This window comes from Lepidochelys kempii, chromosome 4 (genome assembly GCF_965140265.1).
Source record: "Lepidochelys kempii isolate rLepKem1 chromosome 4, rLepKem1.hap2, whole genome shotgun sequence".
NCBI classification, from domain to species: Eukaryota; Metazoa; Chordata; order Testudines; family Cheloniidae; genus Lepidochelys; species Lepidochelys kempii.
The window spans coordinates 138815927-138832695 of NC_133259.1; the positions used below are offsets into that span (position 1 = coordinate 138815927).

At 38.5% G+C, this 16769-nt stretch overlaps 1 protein-coding gene across 12 annotated transcripts in view; it reads right to left on the minus strand.

The window, feature by feature from the left end:
* The window catches only part of ZNF638 (zinc finger protein 638), a 67160-nt gene that overhangs the window by 43547 nt on the left and 6844 nt on the right, over positions 1-16769 (minus strand). For 8 of the 12 annotated variants that reach the window (XR_012158791.1, XM_073343037.1, XM_073343044.1 and 5 more), the window contains 13 exons: positions 14611-14672; positions 14278-14316; positions 10334-10635; positions 7614-7963; positions 6091-6237; positions 5780-5911; positions 5373-5431; positions 5165-5226; positions 4545-4595; positions 3571-3642; positions 1438-1650; positions 1253-1321; positions 1101-1169 (listed from right to left, as the gene is read on the minus strand). Coding sequence is in view for 11 of the 12 variants with exons in the window: in XM_073343037.1 (XP_073199138.1) it covers positions 1101-1169; positions 1253-1321; positions 1438-1650; positions 3571-3642; positions 4545-4595; positions 5165-5226; positions 5373-5431; positions 5780-5911; positions 6091-6237; positions 7614-7963; positions 10334-10635; positions 14278-14316; positions 14611-14672 (1627 nt within the window). In the remaining variant the exon portion in view is untranslated. The remainder of the gene's footprint in view (positions 1-1100; positions 1170-1252; positions 1322-1437; positions 1651-3570; positions 3643-4544; positions 4596-5164; positions 5227-5372; positions 5432-5779; positions 5912-6090; positions 6238-7613; positions 7964-10333; positions 10636-14277; positions 14317-14610; positions 14673-16769) is intronic. The other 4 variants (XM_073343039.1, XM_073343038.1, XM_073343045.1 and 1 more) reach the window with 3 other exon arrangements.

Genomic DNA, 16769 nt, shown 5'->3' on the forward strand with positions numbered 1-16769 from the left:
TTTAAACACCATACAAGTATTTACATATCCAGGGAATGCCCATATAATCTGTCAAAATAGTCTCATGCAAATGATCACTTGCTTAACTGCCATTTTAAGATTTATAGTTTCAATTCTTCTGAAGGCGATTTTCAAAGTGATAGAAAATACTGGGACATGTCTTCATTTACTGGACATGGAGAACACTACACTGGTGGTGCATACATGTAGCAACAGAATTACAAACCAAATTTATTCAGAAAATAGTTTTTAATAGCCATAGGACTGTGCACATGAAAAAATGCCATTACCTGAGGAGCTCAGAGTATGCTGTAGTCACTATGGCCCTGTCCATATAACAAGCATATTTTTGTAATCAGGTTGTTGACAATCAGCCGACCTGGTTACAAACACCTCTGAGTTGTGCCCACACAAGATATCACTCATGTTTCTATCTCCTCCCCTATGAAGCTGCCTGTGTTTATATCAGTGCATTCTGCGAAAAGTATGTGCAGCTATCTCATGATGTTTCAGAAGACGATACAGTGCCCAGAAAAATGCAGACAGAGCAACAGCATAACATACAGGGAAGTGGTCCTGACCACAAAGTTGTAAGGGACCAAGCAAATCTGTGATGCAGGCATAGTAAAAGGGGGCTCATCTATATTACAAAAATACGTCTTCCTGTAACTACTTCAGCAACCCTGAGCCACTATCAGCAGCTGGCAAGGGCAGAACACTATTAGGTACATAGTAACAAGTATTAACCATGTTTTGTGTGAATAAACCCTATTTAGAACCAAGCACGACAGTAACTGGCTAGAACCCCAGTTATAAGAAATAACGTTACCAGGGCCTATTTTAGCTAATTTTTCATAGGTAAATTGAGGCACCAAGATTAAATGAGTTGGTGGGAGAGTTGGGAATAAACATAGGAATGCTCACACCTTTGCTCTAACCACTTGTAAATAAATAACATGCTCCATTCCGTGCTACAAATGAAAAGTGCTACATAAGAGGTAAGTAGTATACACCCTAAAGATGTACATTTTCTCATTACAGTCTTTCCCTAGCCCCCGCCTGCAAAAGAATTGCTTGCATATTTTTCTCCATGAACCTACTTGAAGCATTTTCCTTCTTGGTACTCTCAGCTGTCTTCACTTCCACAGTGTTCTTGGCCTCAAGATTTTCTATGTGAAAATATTCTCATTTTAGTTTGCAAATATCGACAGATTTATGACAGAAGTGAAAAACTGTTTAAACTGCAATTTACCTTTGTTGGCTACAGATTCCATAGACTGATTTGATTCCACCTCCAGAGTAGAAGTCAGTGTAATTGACTCTACAAGAACAATTTTAAAGGAGCCATCAGATCAACAGTAATTTTATACAACTTAATAAATCAGATCAACAGTAATTTTATATAACATTTTAGATAGCGTATCACTACAAATTTACCTTGCACAGCTACAGGTTTACTAATTTCTTTGGCCTCATCGTCTCCAGCTTTCTTAGGTTCTGTGGTCTTCCTAGCCTCTACAGCCTGTTTAGATTCTGTGGTCTTAGCCTCCTCAGCCCGCTTCGGTTCTGTGACTTTCTTAGGTTTTGCATCCTTCTTTTTGGATTCTGCAGACTTCTTAGGATCAATACGCTTCTTTTCATTAGGTTTCGCTGTGTTGGGAAAGGAAGAGCAAAGCATTCATTATTTCAGCATATTTAAATTACCTAGTTTGCAAACAGAAATATATAACACAATTTCTGTTAGATGAATGTCTTAGGCCTTAGGGATCATCTCCAGCTCAACTTAAACATATTCGTGATTATCTGACCCCTCCTCCCACAAAACAAAAACCACCCACACTATTGTCTCATTCTTTCTGGAACAGGACACAGAACTATTTAATTAAACTCTTGATTTTTTTTTTTTGCTTACTTATGGACACAAGATGGATATTTGTAGGATAGATGTAATAATTGTTTCCGAGCCCTAAAAGCTGCCATCTACTATAAGTAACAGGTAAGATGTACCAGAAGGGGTGGGGGCGGGGAGGTGGTCTCCTGACCTGACTCAGACTCTGGTCAAAGTGAGTACTCCATCTTTAACAGTCTGAGCTTAATTTCCCTGTTCTTCCATGCCCTAGACTTGACAGCTAGGCAGAAATTGCACTTCTGGGAGACATGGGACTATGCCACGCAATGGACACATTTAGAGTGGCCATCACTCACAGGTACAGCCTTTTGACAGGAGAGACCGCATTTGAAGCCTGGCAAGCCAGACATTCCCTACCAGGAAGACAAGGCTCCGCAAGGAGAAAAAAAAATTATCCACTTACTAACTAACCTAGAACCACTACTAACGACTAACTGCAATAACTAATCTTTAAATTAATACAAAACAGCTGAGGCATGCTCAAGGCAGACAAACTAGAACTCTATCTCAGGCCAAGGCTATGGAGAAGGAACTGTGGGCAGTTCATCTGCGCATCCCTACATAGCCTTGATGTGCATCATGAGGAGGCACAGGGCACATGCGTGGGCCAAATGGGCTCCGGCAGTGGAAAAAGCTCTGCTCAAAGGCTTGAGAGGTATATGCGCACCTGAACTGGCACGGCCATAGGGACACCACTCAAAGAACTGGTCTCTCTATGTTTTTACAATACCAAGCATACAGAAGATTTTCAGTAATTACTAACCACCATTTTCTGAGGATAAAGGCAACTCGATCAGCATGCTCTTCCATTAATTATAGGCATTTTATTCAGAAATATGCCAATTCCTGGCAGTGAGGGACGCTACTCTTGCCTCAGTTCAGCATCAGAACCTAGAATTTTAGGTGTCTAGTCTTCTCAAATAAGCACAGTTGGTGATGAGAAGACAAGACCCCTTAGAACAGCATTTCCCAAACTAGGGGAGGGCAGGGCAGCAGCAGAATGCCCTAGACTAATCTGGGGAAATAGGGTAGAAAAGAGCTATGGGAATCGCTCAATGACCCTGGTTTCACTTTAGCTTCCCATTACAAATATGCTGGTGTAGGTATAATGGCCCACTTCTTGAAACCCACGTTCCCTCTCTGCTCCCGTAGGCAATGATTATGTGCCTTCTGCAAACAGCACCTAAGTACTGGTGCTATCATAAAACAACTGCTGCCAACAACAAGGAGCCCAATGCAAGGGAACATAAGGGAGTCAGGCAGCTTGCCTATCAAACAATCTATTACAATGACAACAAGGAGACCGGTGGCACCTTAAGGACTAACACATTTATCAGAGCATAGACTTTCATGGGTAAAAAAAACACTTCTTCAGAGGCATCTGAAGTGGTTTCAGGTTGCATCTGAAGAAGTGTTTTTTTTACCCACGAAAGCTTATGCCCAAATAAATGTTAGTCTTTAAGGTGCCACCGGACTCCTCGTTGTTTTTGTGGATACAGACTAACATGGCTACCCCTCTGATACTTGACATCTATTACAATGGGGACTCCAGAGGGGAAAAAGCTGGGACTCTTTGCCTCAAAACCTAAAGCACTTCTGTTTTATAAGGAAAAGAATTTCTGCATGTTTTCACTGAAAGTGAAAATTCTCATTTGCCTTACCTGAAGTGGTTGAAGTTTTCTTAGTTTTACTATCTGTTTGCACCACCAGTTTCTTTGTTACTTCATGTTTACCTAAGTAAAATAATTGTAACGTAAGAACTCAGTATAAGCAGGGGTGCTGGAACTGGGCCTGGCTTGAAGTAGTAACAACCACCAAATACACCGGACCCTCGCTAGAACGCGGGATTTGGAATCCATGTGCAGTACTGCATTAACGTGGGGACTGCGTTATAGCGGGGACCGCGTTAAAATGAATTCCAATTAAAGTAATTAAATTTGGGATTCATGGCCGTGACCACGTCATATGTGAATTTGCGCAATACAGACAGACGTGTGTTCTAGCGAGGATTCGGTGTACATAGTTTCTGCTTTCAGCACTCCCAGTATAAAAACTGCTCCAGCACCCTTGAATATAAGTGGATATTATTACACCAATTTCAATCCTAAAGGAATCCCAAACACATTACAAAATGGTATACAATTCATAGGAATCACTTCATCCATGACTGAAATAGAGCCAGCTCTGGAGTAAAAAGAGGCAGCTATTTAACTGTGCACAGCAACACAACAACAGAGACAAGTGGGCAAGAACACCAACAGTAACCGCAGAGGGAGTTAGACGAGTAAAATACAATTACTAAAATTCAAATTAAGCTAGGACATTGAGGTTCTGTTCTTACAAAAAGTGTATTTTTTAATGATCACAAGTAATCTGAATCTCAATTTTACCTTATCTGGGGAAAAAAAAAAAAACAGCCACTAAGGCACTGGATTCAATGACAACACAAGGAGAGTGCCACCAACTGAATCAACAGAAGCATGTATATTTAAACACCTGACTGGTTTCCCATCCAAATACTGACTTGTCCTAATCATGTTTACAGTGGCTTGTGAAAGCTAATGGAATAACAGTACATGGCAGCATGGCTGTTTAGTTACTTTCAAATGTACATTAAAACAAATCTAAAACTTACCAACAAGTTTAACTGCTTTTGTTGCGGTATGTCCAGCTTTTGTTAATTTTCCTGAAGAAACAAGAAAAACGTGTCATTAACAAATCCTAAATCAGAAGACTATTTTGCTTTAAAAGCATGACAAAGCCTGGTGGCGAAAAATTATAAAGCCCTATTTTAGCAATGGTCTTCAATCTTTCAACAGGGTGTTTGAACACTGACAGATCAAAGCTAGCATGCACTGGGATCTAGAAGGGAGCATAAGGCACTTGCTGCAGTGCCTCCTGACTGCTGAATAACTGAGCAGCACTGGTATGGATCTTGGAGGCAGCTATTGCTTATGGGGCTGATCCATAGCCTATTAAAATTAACAGAAAAAAACCCATTGATTTTATATGACTACCAATACCATATTCACCTTTGCAGATAAAAGCATACAATTTGTGATCAAGCTATTGGAGCATAGGAGTTAGGGATTTATTTTCTTAAGGGGTGTGTGGTTGTATTGAGAGAGGAAATTTCAAGGACAAACCAATTGTTTTCTAGCCCCCTTCCAGCCACAACCAGGGTAGGCAAAAGTAAACCCATACTAGCCAAGGAGGAGGAAAGGGCGATATTATCAAAGAATGACTAGAACGCACCTGCAGAAGCAGCTGGAGTAGCAGATTTAGTCTTCTTAGTAGTAGTACTGTTTCCATCTTTTCTAATATGAGAAAAACAGGATCAGAGATGACAGGTGGATTTCGTAAGTTTTTAAAAAACAAATTTCACAAATGTAAAAACAGAAAGAAAATGAATTTTCAAGAATTACTAGCAAAAGTGTTACTATGCATGCATGTCAACACTTACTTTGTACTCAATGCAGCTTTCTTTATGTTCTGTGGAGCCTTCTTCAGACTTACTTTGACCTGTAGTTTACAGAAAGAATATGAAGTAAAACTTTACTGTGTTCCCTACACATCTTACCTGTTACTATAGACTACATATTTTATGGCTCGGAAAAAATTACTACATTTATCCACAATCTTCTGTCCATAAACAAGCAAAAAACGAAAATAGAAAAAAAAAATCAAAGAAATGTAAGAGCTGGAATCAGATACATTTATATTTGTTTTAGACTACTGTTCCTCCATAGATGGAGATCCATACCAATCTTAATTCCCCAGAGAAACCTGTAGCTTTAATCATTCATTTTCTAAAGCTAACGTAAGAACCCAACAACACAACCCTACTCTGTTCCCCAATACCCTGCTTACCTGACCAGGAGGTGCTTTCGGTTTTTCTGCTACGCTGATTTTCACACGCTTCCCATTTACCAGCACTGGCACGGTCTCACCATACTTCACAGCTGCTATCACTGCCTCTTTGTAGTTCATTTCTAGGAAGGCCTAGAATAAATTGCAAGTTTGTTCTGAATTATTTGCCATATAATTGAAACTTAAGAATCAAACAATATTTTGTTTTAGGATCTCTGTTCACACCATGTCCATAGCCATGTACATTTAAGGCACTATAAGCATGGCATATGGATGCCACATATTGATGGACACCTTAGAATATAGCTTACCTCATTTCTAGAGCGAAGCACCAAGAGATCACTAACTTTACCAAATGGCTGAACAATTTTTTTAATATCTTGATCTGAAAAGCCATCATCCGGCAAATCCGAAATATGGAGAACTGTGCCACAACTCAAAAGCTTCTCTCTCAACAGCTGTAAATAACAAAACAATTTTCTAAGCCACGCACATTAGAAGAAAAAAGCTTTGAATGAAAATCGTTGCAATTTAGAAACAGATAGACTGGTAAGTTAACTTTTGGCACTTTTGTTTAATACTAGGATTGACTGTAAACCTGCCTTCCCTTCTTTCAAATCCTTGAGGGGGCCATTTAGGGGTCTGGGGCAAAAATTGGGGATTGGTCCTGCTTTGAGCAGGGGGTTGGACTAGATGACCTCCTGAGGTCCCTTCCAACCCTGATATTCTATGATTCTATGTCTAAAATTTTTTAAATTTACTTGTAAAACATGATGTGGGACCACAGTATAATGTAACTGTAATATTATGATCTATTTTGAATATTAGGGCTATTAGTTTTTAAAAAGTGTTATAGTTTTAAAATCCTTTTAAGTTGTTTGGTCTTATGATGCACAAAGTGCTTCACAGGTTCACAAATACTACCAATGTCATTTAGTTTCATTTGGATATCATCTATTTAATTTACATTTATCCTATTTACAAAGATATAATGTTCTTTTTGTTGTACACTTTGATGATGGGAAATGACATGCGTCTAGCAGCATGATTGGTTGCATCCATCACAACTAAACAATGCTAAATAATAAATTCTGCAGACACCACCCACTCGTTTATGTATGGTTTAAGGTGCCTATTAACAAATTTATGAGAACAGTCATGTGGTTAAATTATTCAAATGGAACCCAGGAGTTCTGGGCTCAATTCCTATCTTTACCACGGGATTCCCATGTGTATAAGGGCAAATAATCTAATCACTCAGTGCCTCAGCTCCTTATCTGTAAAACTGAGATAGTACTACTTTGTCTGTCTTGTCTATTTAGATTATAAGTTGCTCTGGACAAGGTCTCGCTCTTAGAATGTGTATATACAAGTTCTTAGCACAATGGGGTCCCTCAGTTGGGGCCTCCAGACAGTACTGTAATACACATTATCATTAATAAATACATAAATGAATGAATAAGAACTACGGAATAGATAGTACTGAAACAAGCACCACAGAAATGCATATTAATTGGTCAACACCGCACTGTTCTTATTTCTAAAACCAGAAAAGTGAATTCATGCTAAGAAAGCTGTCAAAGTCAGAGGCCAGAATGACCTATATGCATCTCCTGAATAATGTTCAGCTTTCAACATACCGTGTTGCAGTACTGCTTATCAGACTTACTAGCAAGTAGTCACTGCTACATTTAGATGACAATTTCTACTATGCAAAGCCAGCAAGCCAGCTGTTTAAAGGGAATAGTTACACCTTTTTCCAAATGATCTCCCTCAAGATGAAAAGTATTAACCAAATTCTCAAAACCACAATTGAAAATACAAAAACACTGACTCTGTTATAAGGAGCAGGACGAGGAGCATTGGTTTCCTTTGCAGCTTTCCCATCAAAATTCATCTCTTTCTTTTCTTGAACACCAGCAGTTTCAGATTTCATTTTAGAAGCAGCTGAGCCAGGCACAGATGATAAATCTTTCTTCAAAGTCTTGTGATGACCTGTAGCACTTAGTGGCTTTTTCATAGGTCCATGCATCTTCCCTACCCCAGAAATCCCTTGTGCAGGTGATGCTTTTCCTATCCCTGAGGACCCTTGTCCAGTTGCTTGAAGTGATTTTTGTTTATTGAACTCTGCAACGAAACTGGCTCCCAAACTTTTCACTACAGCCTCCAAAGCTGCCTTTTTGTCTGAGGAAAAGAAAAACAGTTTTTCTATACAATACATTGTTTATCACTTTCCCAAGCAGAATTGGAGCTGTAAGAAACTGCTTTATCTAAACAAATCTGATAATTTGCAAAAGTGCAAAGGAAAATTATGAAACAAGATAGAAAGGAACCTAATGTTTTTAGTCTAGTTTGTTTTCCTTTTATTGTTGTATATAATTAAAACTGTAGCAAAACCAAAAAACGTTATTTTTTACCATTAACATTGCCTGTTTTATTTCAGCAATACATTCATAGCCTGGACAAAGTAAGTAGGCAACAGTGAGTTTCCGTTCCTAAATATGTGCAGTAGCACAAAGCTGCAACGTTTGGATTGCAAACACTGCAGGGGAATTTTTCAGTATACAAACCTTATTTTTTTCTTTAAGTTCCAATTAAAACAATTAAAATAAAAATATTCTTTTGTAAACCTTGTTTACACAAGTTTTTAAGTTTTGGGCCTCAATCACCCCAACCACACAGTATATTCCCTTAGCAAGCATAACTCCATTTTCAGAACTAAGTTGCACACATAGTTGCCCAAAAGAATATGAACTTTTAAGAGCTGTACACACTTTCAAACTGGGTGAAACGAAGTGAGAGGCAGAGAAGAGGAAAAGAATAAAAAGTGTCATGTGTACTTTATATTTCTAAAATCTTCCAGCTAGCCTCCTAGAATTTTTTTTAATCCCATCCTGCTCATCATTCCCCAAGCCACTTTAAAAAAAAAAAAAAAAAAAAAGACTTTCAAGTGTGAAAGAATTAGTAGAGATTTTAATATAGCTTTCTCTGCTCCTCCTCCCCCTGCACTACCACCAGCCCTCTCCTCTATTTATTGCCCTTGCCAGTGCATCCTCCTGTTCCTCTTTCCTCTCTTCTATATTGCAGTTGCCAGAGCAGCTTTGCAGTTATTATGCTGTAGGAGGGAGGGTTCTTCAACTGCTCTCTGCTCCAATCTCACCTCATTGATCTAAGAGGTGAGCAGGGGTACTATCAGGGTTCCCTCCCCACTCTCAACTCTAGGGTACAGATGTGGGGACCTGCATGAAAGACCCCCCAAGCTTATTTCTACCAGCTTAGGTTAAAACTTCCCCAATGCACAAATTCTTTGCCCTTGGAGGGTATGCCGCCACCACCAAATGATTTAACAAAGAATCAGGGAAAGGACCACTTGGAGTTCCTATTCCCCCAAAATATCCCCCGGAACCCTTACACCCCCTTTCCGGGGGAGGCTCGAGAATAATATCCTAACCAATTGGTTACACAGTGATCACAGACCCAAACCCCCCTGGGTCTTAGGACAATAGAGAAATCAGTCAGGTTCTTAAAAGGATTTTATTTTAAAAAAAGGTAAAAAATCACCTCTGTAAAATCAGGACAGAAAATAACTTTACAGGGTAACAAAAGATTAAAAAACACAGCAGAACTTCCTCTAGGCTTAATTTCAAAGTTACAAAAAACAGAAATAAACCTCCCTCCAGCAAAGGAAAAATTCACAAGCAAAACAAAAAGTAATATAACATGCCTTGCCTGGCTTTTACTTACAATTTTTGTAATATGAGAGACTTTTAGGATGGTTTATAGGAGAAGGAGTTTTCTGATCTGATGCTTCTCTGCTTCCCAAGAGAACACACAAAACAAAACCTCTCCCCTCCCAAGATTTGAAAGTATCTTCTTTCCCCATTGGTCCTTTTGGTCAGGTGCCAACCAGGTTATTTGAGCTTCTTAACCCCTTACAGGTAAGGAGGAATTCTAGGCTACCCTTAGCTGTATGGTTATGACAGGTACAATTAACGTATTCTCTCAGCAGGCAGTGTAATCCCTTCTCCTCACTACTGACACTGCTAGAAGAAGGCAGGCCTAAGATCTTGAGCAGTGAGGAATCTGATGCCCTTCATAGAATCTGCAATAGTTGATAATGTCACCAAAAGCTAAAATGGTACAGGGATGACATTCCACACTGTTTTAGGTGTTGCTGAGGTTAAAAAAAACAAAAACAAAAAAACACTTTTGCAGGAGAAAAAGAAAACTGACATACGGAATTGTTAAAACATGGTTCAGTTCTCATAGCTCAGGAGATACCATCAGCTTACAAAACATCGTAACGGTCTGAAAATTTACCACTTCTATTAACACCTAAAATTATGAAAGGCTTAAAAAAAAACAAAAAAAACCGACCACTTTCTCCAGCATTATTCCAGGCACTTGACAGCAGTTAGTGAACGGTGAGTTCCACTATTTCCACTATATAATCAAATTGGCAGGTGGGCTCAAGGACAGGTAAAGTTCCTGAAAACTACCAAAGTTTCAGTATGATAGCTTGCCCTTCAATTTCTGTAATATCTATCTCCTTACCTGGAGATCGTGTTGTCCTCCTTGATGTCCATTCATTGCTAGCAGATCTTTGGGGTCGTGGACTACACCTCAGAGGATTTCTAGATCGCTGTGGTGACCTAGATCTGTGTCTAGGGCTAGGACGACGCATCTGCCTTGGACTTCGACTTCTTGGTCTAGCTAGCCTGAAACGGCCAGGGCTCCGGGATCGGGACCGGCGAAGCATGTGGCCAGAGCCTGATCCTCTTGAATGCCTAGGACCAGGACTAGCAGAGTTGGAACGTCTCTTTGGGGTCTGATTTTCTTTTCTCTCGCCTTCATTTCTGTGAAACAAATGTAGATGACCAGATTACCCAAAGTAGTTCCTTCTCTAATTTGAAAGGGATCAATTCAATTTAAACAGTCTGTTGAAACAACTTGTGAAAATAAAACTAAAACTGGAGATAAGAGTAGGTGTGCTTCAAACTCCAGTAACACAAGTTCCTTAATGGAATTTAAGTACTGGGAATTGAGTTGGAGAGGTGACTAGAATAGAGGTGGCAACATCTGAAGGGAGAAAGAGAGGAAACTAAAAAGATAACCCCAAAGTTTTGAGCGTAAGAGACAGGGAGGATGGTGGTACTGTCAACAACAGAAAGAGGAGGAAAAGAGGGTCCATCAGAAAAAATAATTATGTGTTGAAACTGAGTTTCGTGATGGGCAATGCAGGACAATAGGCCTGCAAAACAGTCAGATACATGGGTATGAACAAAGACAACATGACAGGATTTAAGTAAATATTAGACAGCTGCAAATAGATGCTACCTACATTTGTGTGAACTGATGCAGAGCCAAAGTATATAGGAAGGAAATAATATAGAACAGAGCCTTGATGGCTAGGGGGAGAAGAAGGATCACATGAGAAGACAATGAAAGCAGTCAGAGGTAGTAGAACCTTGATAGACCAGGCCACAAAAGCCAAGGAAGAACAGGATGTCCAGGAGAGACTGATCAGTGGCTAAAAACTGCAAGGTGACTGAAGATTCATAGGTTTCAGAGTAGCAGCCGTGTTAGTCTGTATTCGCAAAAAGAAAAGAAGTACTAGTGGCACCTTAGAGACTAACCAATTTATCTGAGCATAAGCTTTCGTGAGCTACAGCTCACTTCATCGGATGCATTCAGTGGAAAATACAGTGAGGAGATACACAGATTCATACATACAAGATTCATAGAGGTTCTAAGACCAGAAGGGACCATAATAATCTAGTCTGACTTCCTGCATAACACAAGCAATAGAATTTTACCAGTAATTCCTGTATCAAGCCTAGCAGAAACAGATAAGGAAGTAGCAAACGCAAAATGTGAGGATGACAGGAATAGTGGGAAGACAGGGCAGTGTGAGAGAAAGGTAAAGGAGTTGTCACTGCAGTGTGAGGCTGTGTACTAAATCTCATTTTAGTGGAATTTGAAATTAGAGAAAGGCAACCTGTAAAGTCTTATTACTCATATCTCCATTAAAAAACAAAGTTTTTATATCACATAGACCAATCACAGTACTTAAGTAAAAACGTAACACTGCCCTATGGATGGAAGATCCAGTAACTGCTGCTGAACTGGGAACCATGCACAAGTAATACTTCCAGGCCCTTGAAAAACAGCCAGCAGCTCTGGGTCTGACTGACAGGCTATAATAGCAAGCTACACCCAATTTCTCTCACTGTATTACCATGATACAGATATTCAGAAAAGCCCCACCCCTCAAAAAAAATAAAAATAAAACCTTGCACACCCTTAAGCCTACTTAAGGTCCCTCAACCCAAGCATTGCTAATGTTAGAAAAGGTTCCTACCTCTAGGAACATGACATTCTCTTCATTCTGTACTGCACTGAGCACGTCAGTACTCAAAAATAATCATTAGCAACAAAAACATCCACTTGAAGTTTTAACAAAATTCTCTCTTCAATGAATGTTTCAAAACTTAGTCAGCCATACGTATTCTCAGACAAAATCACTAATACATTTAAAAAGGTGCCTGTGCACTAGATCTGTTCCAAATAATTTTTGTGTTCATATTTTCAGCCTTTTAACGAGAAGCTTCCCAGAAGATACAGAATCATAGAAACGTGTGGCTGGAAAGGACTTTGAGAGGTCCTCAAGTCCAGCTCTCTGGGCTGATGCTGGACCTAGTAAACCTAGAGCATCCCTGATAGGGGGTTTGTCCAACCTGTTCTTAAAAACCTCCAATCATAGGGATTCTACAACCTCCTTTGGAAGCCTAATCTAGAGTTTAACTACTCTTACAATTAGAAAGGTTTTCCTAATATCTAACCTAAATCTCACTTGCCACAGATCAAGCCTATTACTACTGACCTACCTTCAGTGGATATGCAGAGCAAATGATCACAGTCCTCTTTATAACAGCTCAACGTATTTAAAGATAGTTTTCAGACTCCCCCTCAGCCTTCTTTTCTCAAGTCTAAACATGCCCAGTTTTTTTAAACTTCCCCCACAAGTCAGGTTTTCTAAAAACCTTTTATCGTTTGTTGCTTTCCTCTAACCTCTCTGCAATTTACCCACATCTTTCCTAAAGTGTAGCCCCTAGAACTGGACGCAGTGCTCCAGTTGAGGCCTCACTAGTGACAAGCAGAGCTGGACATTTACCTCCCATGTGTTACATACAAACACTCTTTGTTAATATACCCCAGAACAATATTAGCCTTTTTCACAAATGCATCACCCTGTTGCCTCATATTCAATTTGTGATCAACTATAACCTCCAGCTCCTTTTCAAAAGTACTACTGCATAGACAGTTATTCCCATTTTGTAGTTGTGCATTTGATTTTTCCATCCTAAATCAGGTACTTTGCACCTGTCTGAATATCATCTTGCTGAATTCAGATCAATTCTCCAACGTGTCAACGTCATTTTGAATTCTAATCCTCTCCTCCAAAGGGCTTGGAACCTTTCCCTCTTGGTGTTATCCTCAAATTTTATAAGCACACTCTCCACTCCATTATCCAAGTCATTAATGAAAATATTGAATTGTACCAGACCTAGGACTGACCCGTGGTACCCCACTAGATACATCATCTTAGCTTGACAGTGAAACGTTGATAGTTACTCTGTGATTATGGTCTTTCAACAAGATGAGTACCCATCATATAGTAATTTCATCTAGACCACATTTCCCTAATTTGCTTATAAGAATGTCATGTGGAACTATGCCAAAAGCCTTACGAAAAATCAAGGTATATCACATCTACTGTTTCTTCCCTAGCCCCTAGACCAGTAGCGCTGTCAAAGACAGAAATCTATCATTTCATGATCACCTTCATGCAAATTGCAAACATCTTGCTTAAAAGGTATAAGCCAACTTCAGGAAACAGAAAATTATCCATCTCTTTCCTGATTTATACACAAGAGATGCTAAAAATACACACAATTCTGAACAGAATATTCTGATTTTGCTGAAATATAAACAGAATTAAGCGAACAAGAGTAGAGATTTCAGTCTGTGTTTTCAAATAAAGTTGCTTCAGAATTCATGTATGCATAGATCTTAAGGTCAGAAGAGACTATCAGATCATCTAGTCTGACTTTCCATATAACACAGGCCATAGGTAATGGTGACATACTACCTAATGAGCCCAATAACTTGTGCTTGACTAAAGCATATCTGCCAGAAAGGCATCTAATCTTGAGCAAGACAGTACTGTTCTCCATACTTTTCCAGAGACTGTTCCCTCAGCCTTGTACTTTTCTCTGAAAGAGTAGCCCCAACAGTACAGTATTGCTGTTGAATAGAGAACCTATGATAAAGCATAAGAAACCCTCATTTAGTATAATTGTACAATAAAAACTTAAGGGCACCACAGCTATTACTCACAAGAGGTAAACTAGATAAAGGAAAAGTAAATCACTATTGTATTCATTTTTTATTGTTGGAGTAATTGAAAAATTGCCTGATTTCTCAAAGGTAGTTACCTCTTTGAAGAATGGACCTCAGGATTCCAATCAGGATACCTGTTTTAAAAATAAAATAGTCAATGCAACAAGTTGAACTTGCAACCTGAACTACTTTAATATTAGATTTCCAACTACGTTCCTAACTTATTTTCACTGCAATAGGTTTGGTAGCTCAAGTACTGGAGCAGGAACAACTGTAAGTATCTAATGCCAGCTTAAACTCTCTCCTAATCACCCAAAACAAATAAGGATGACAGATACATATAAGGCTAGTTAAAGAAATAGGACAGTGATATGGTATACCGTATGACTACCGTATAAATGTACACACAAATAACAGAAATCCCTTACTGTTGACGTAACTGACGGCAGCTCTCAATGTGAGCAGGATTATTCTGATGCTGAATCCAATCCTGTTGGAGGAAAAGATATCCACAGAAGTTTAATAATGTATAAATGCCAAAATTTGTCCAAAATTAATATAAAGCAAATTTTTCTATTGTGTCTTCCATCACTGGCAAAATTTTAGTTATCAAAAAATCTGATGTTTAGTTCAACTCTCTCGTCTTAAATGACTACATTTTATACTAAATAAAAAACCACCAATATCACATTAAATTTGTTAACCAACACACACATACAAATGACATCTTTAGCAGGAGTTAAATAGAAACAATGCATTAAACTAATCAATTTGCTTTGAACGAGTGAGTGGTTTCAGTCATCATTACTTAATTCCATCCTTAGAGGTTTTTAAGGCCCAGCTTGGCAAAGTCCTGGCTGGGATGATTTAGTTGGGGTTGGTCCTGCTTTAAACAGGGGGTTGGACTAGATGAACTCCTGAGGTCTCTTCCAACCCTAATCTTCTATGATAACTTAAAAAAAACCCTTTAACAGCCAGTTTATGTATAAGACTATTAGCTATCATCTAAAAAATTTAGAGTTTAATGTGGTGTTACTTACGTTGAGAAAATCTGACAAACCGAGAACTGCATAATTTCAGCAACACAGATGTTCGATATCAAAAGCTAAGTCATTAAGACTTATGCCATTATATTAACGCCTCAAACTCAAGAACAGAATTTTAAAATGTTCAGCCTTACTTATGCATTAAAATATATTGTAAACAAAATATTTTAAACTTTTATTTTCTGTCAGTTAATTCACGTGGAGAGGAAGCATTTTTTACCACATATAAACACAAATATTTATTTATATTTGGGAACATTTGGCTGGAAATTAATAACTGTGACACTATAGCCTAAAGGACCAATGCCTCACCTGCAAACCCTTATGTGCTTAAAGTTAAGACCATATATGAGTAGGCCAAATGAGACTAATTAAGGTTTGCAAGACTAGGGCGAAAGACATTATTGCCTAATCTACACTAGCAAATTGACCTACCTTTTGCTGAAAATTATTGGTACCAACAGGCAGTTTGTCAGTACAGACAGGTCTTATGGCCCCAAACTTGTAAAGTACTGAGTGTTCTCAAATCCCAATGAAAGTTTCCCTAAAGCCAATTGCTATTCCACTTTAATAATGGTTTAAAAAACAGATATTATATATTGCAACTAAACATGTAAACTTTTACAAAATAGCAAAATTCTAATGTAAAACCAGTTTTGCAACAGAATGAAAACCAGTTTTTAAAATCAATTAAATTGAAGTCCCATGCTACCGAAGCCGTAAGTGTTCCTTGTTGCAAGAACACAGTTACTGGTAAAAGCATATTATTTTTCCAAACACATTTCAGAGTTTGTACATAATATTAAAAAAAAAATCACCTTGTGTGAAATTTTAGAATACTGTCCTGTCTTCCTCCACATGCCAGCAGAAGTTATCAAGATGGCGCAGAGAAATATTTGTAATGGCTTTTTTCGTTTAAAGCCACAAAAAGGGAAATTCAACTAACCCTGTCCTCAACTAGATCGCTCCACTTAAGTAACGCAGCAAAATTGGTACAAAACAGCACCTCACTGCTCGGCATTACCCACATACCAAAACAGCAGCATGAGTTACAAACTAAAAAACAAAATTCAGGTGTTGAAAGTTTATTTCTATTTCAAGTCGGTAAAACAAAGTTAAAATAAAACTTCCTATAGCTTATTTTTTTTAAGCCAGTCTCAGAGGGGTTGTGAGGATTCATTACTAGTGTTTATAAAACATTCTTAAGATTCAAAGTGCACAGTATTACTCATACTTTAATAGTAACACTTGTTTTGACAAAATATATTAAGAATTTTTTTTTTTTTAAAAAAGACGACTACTATTGAAATTGTTTTCATTCAGGAACAAAAATATTTCAGGTTTCAGCGTGGTAGCCGTATTAGTCTGCATCAGCAAAAACAACAAGGAGTCCTTGTGGCACCTCTAAGGTGCCACAAAAACATTTCAGACTCTGAGACACTACGACTGCCATAGTTGACTGCAAAACTGTATGCATAGCAAAGTACACTTATTTAAAGATTGCAACTTGCACTAAAATACAAATAAATTTTCATAAACTA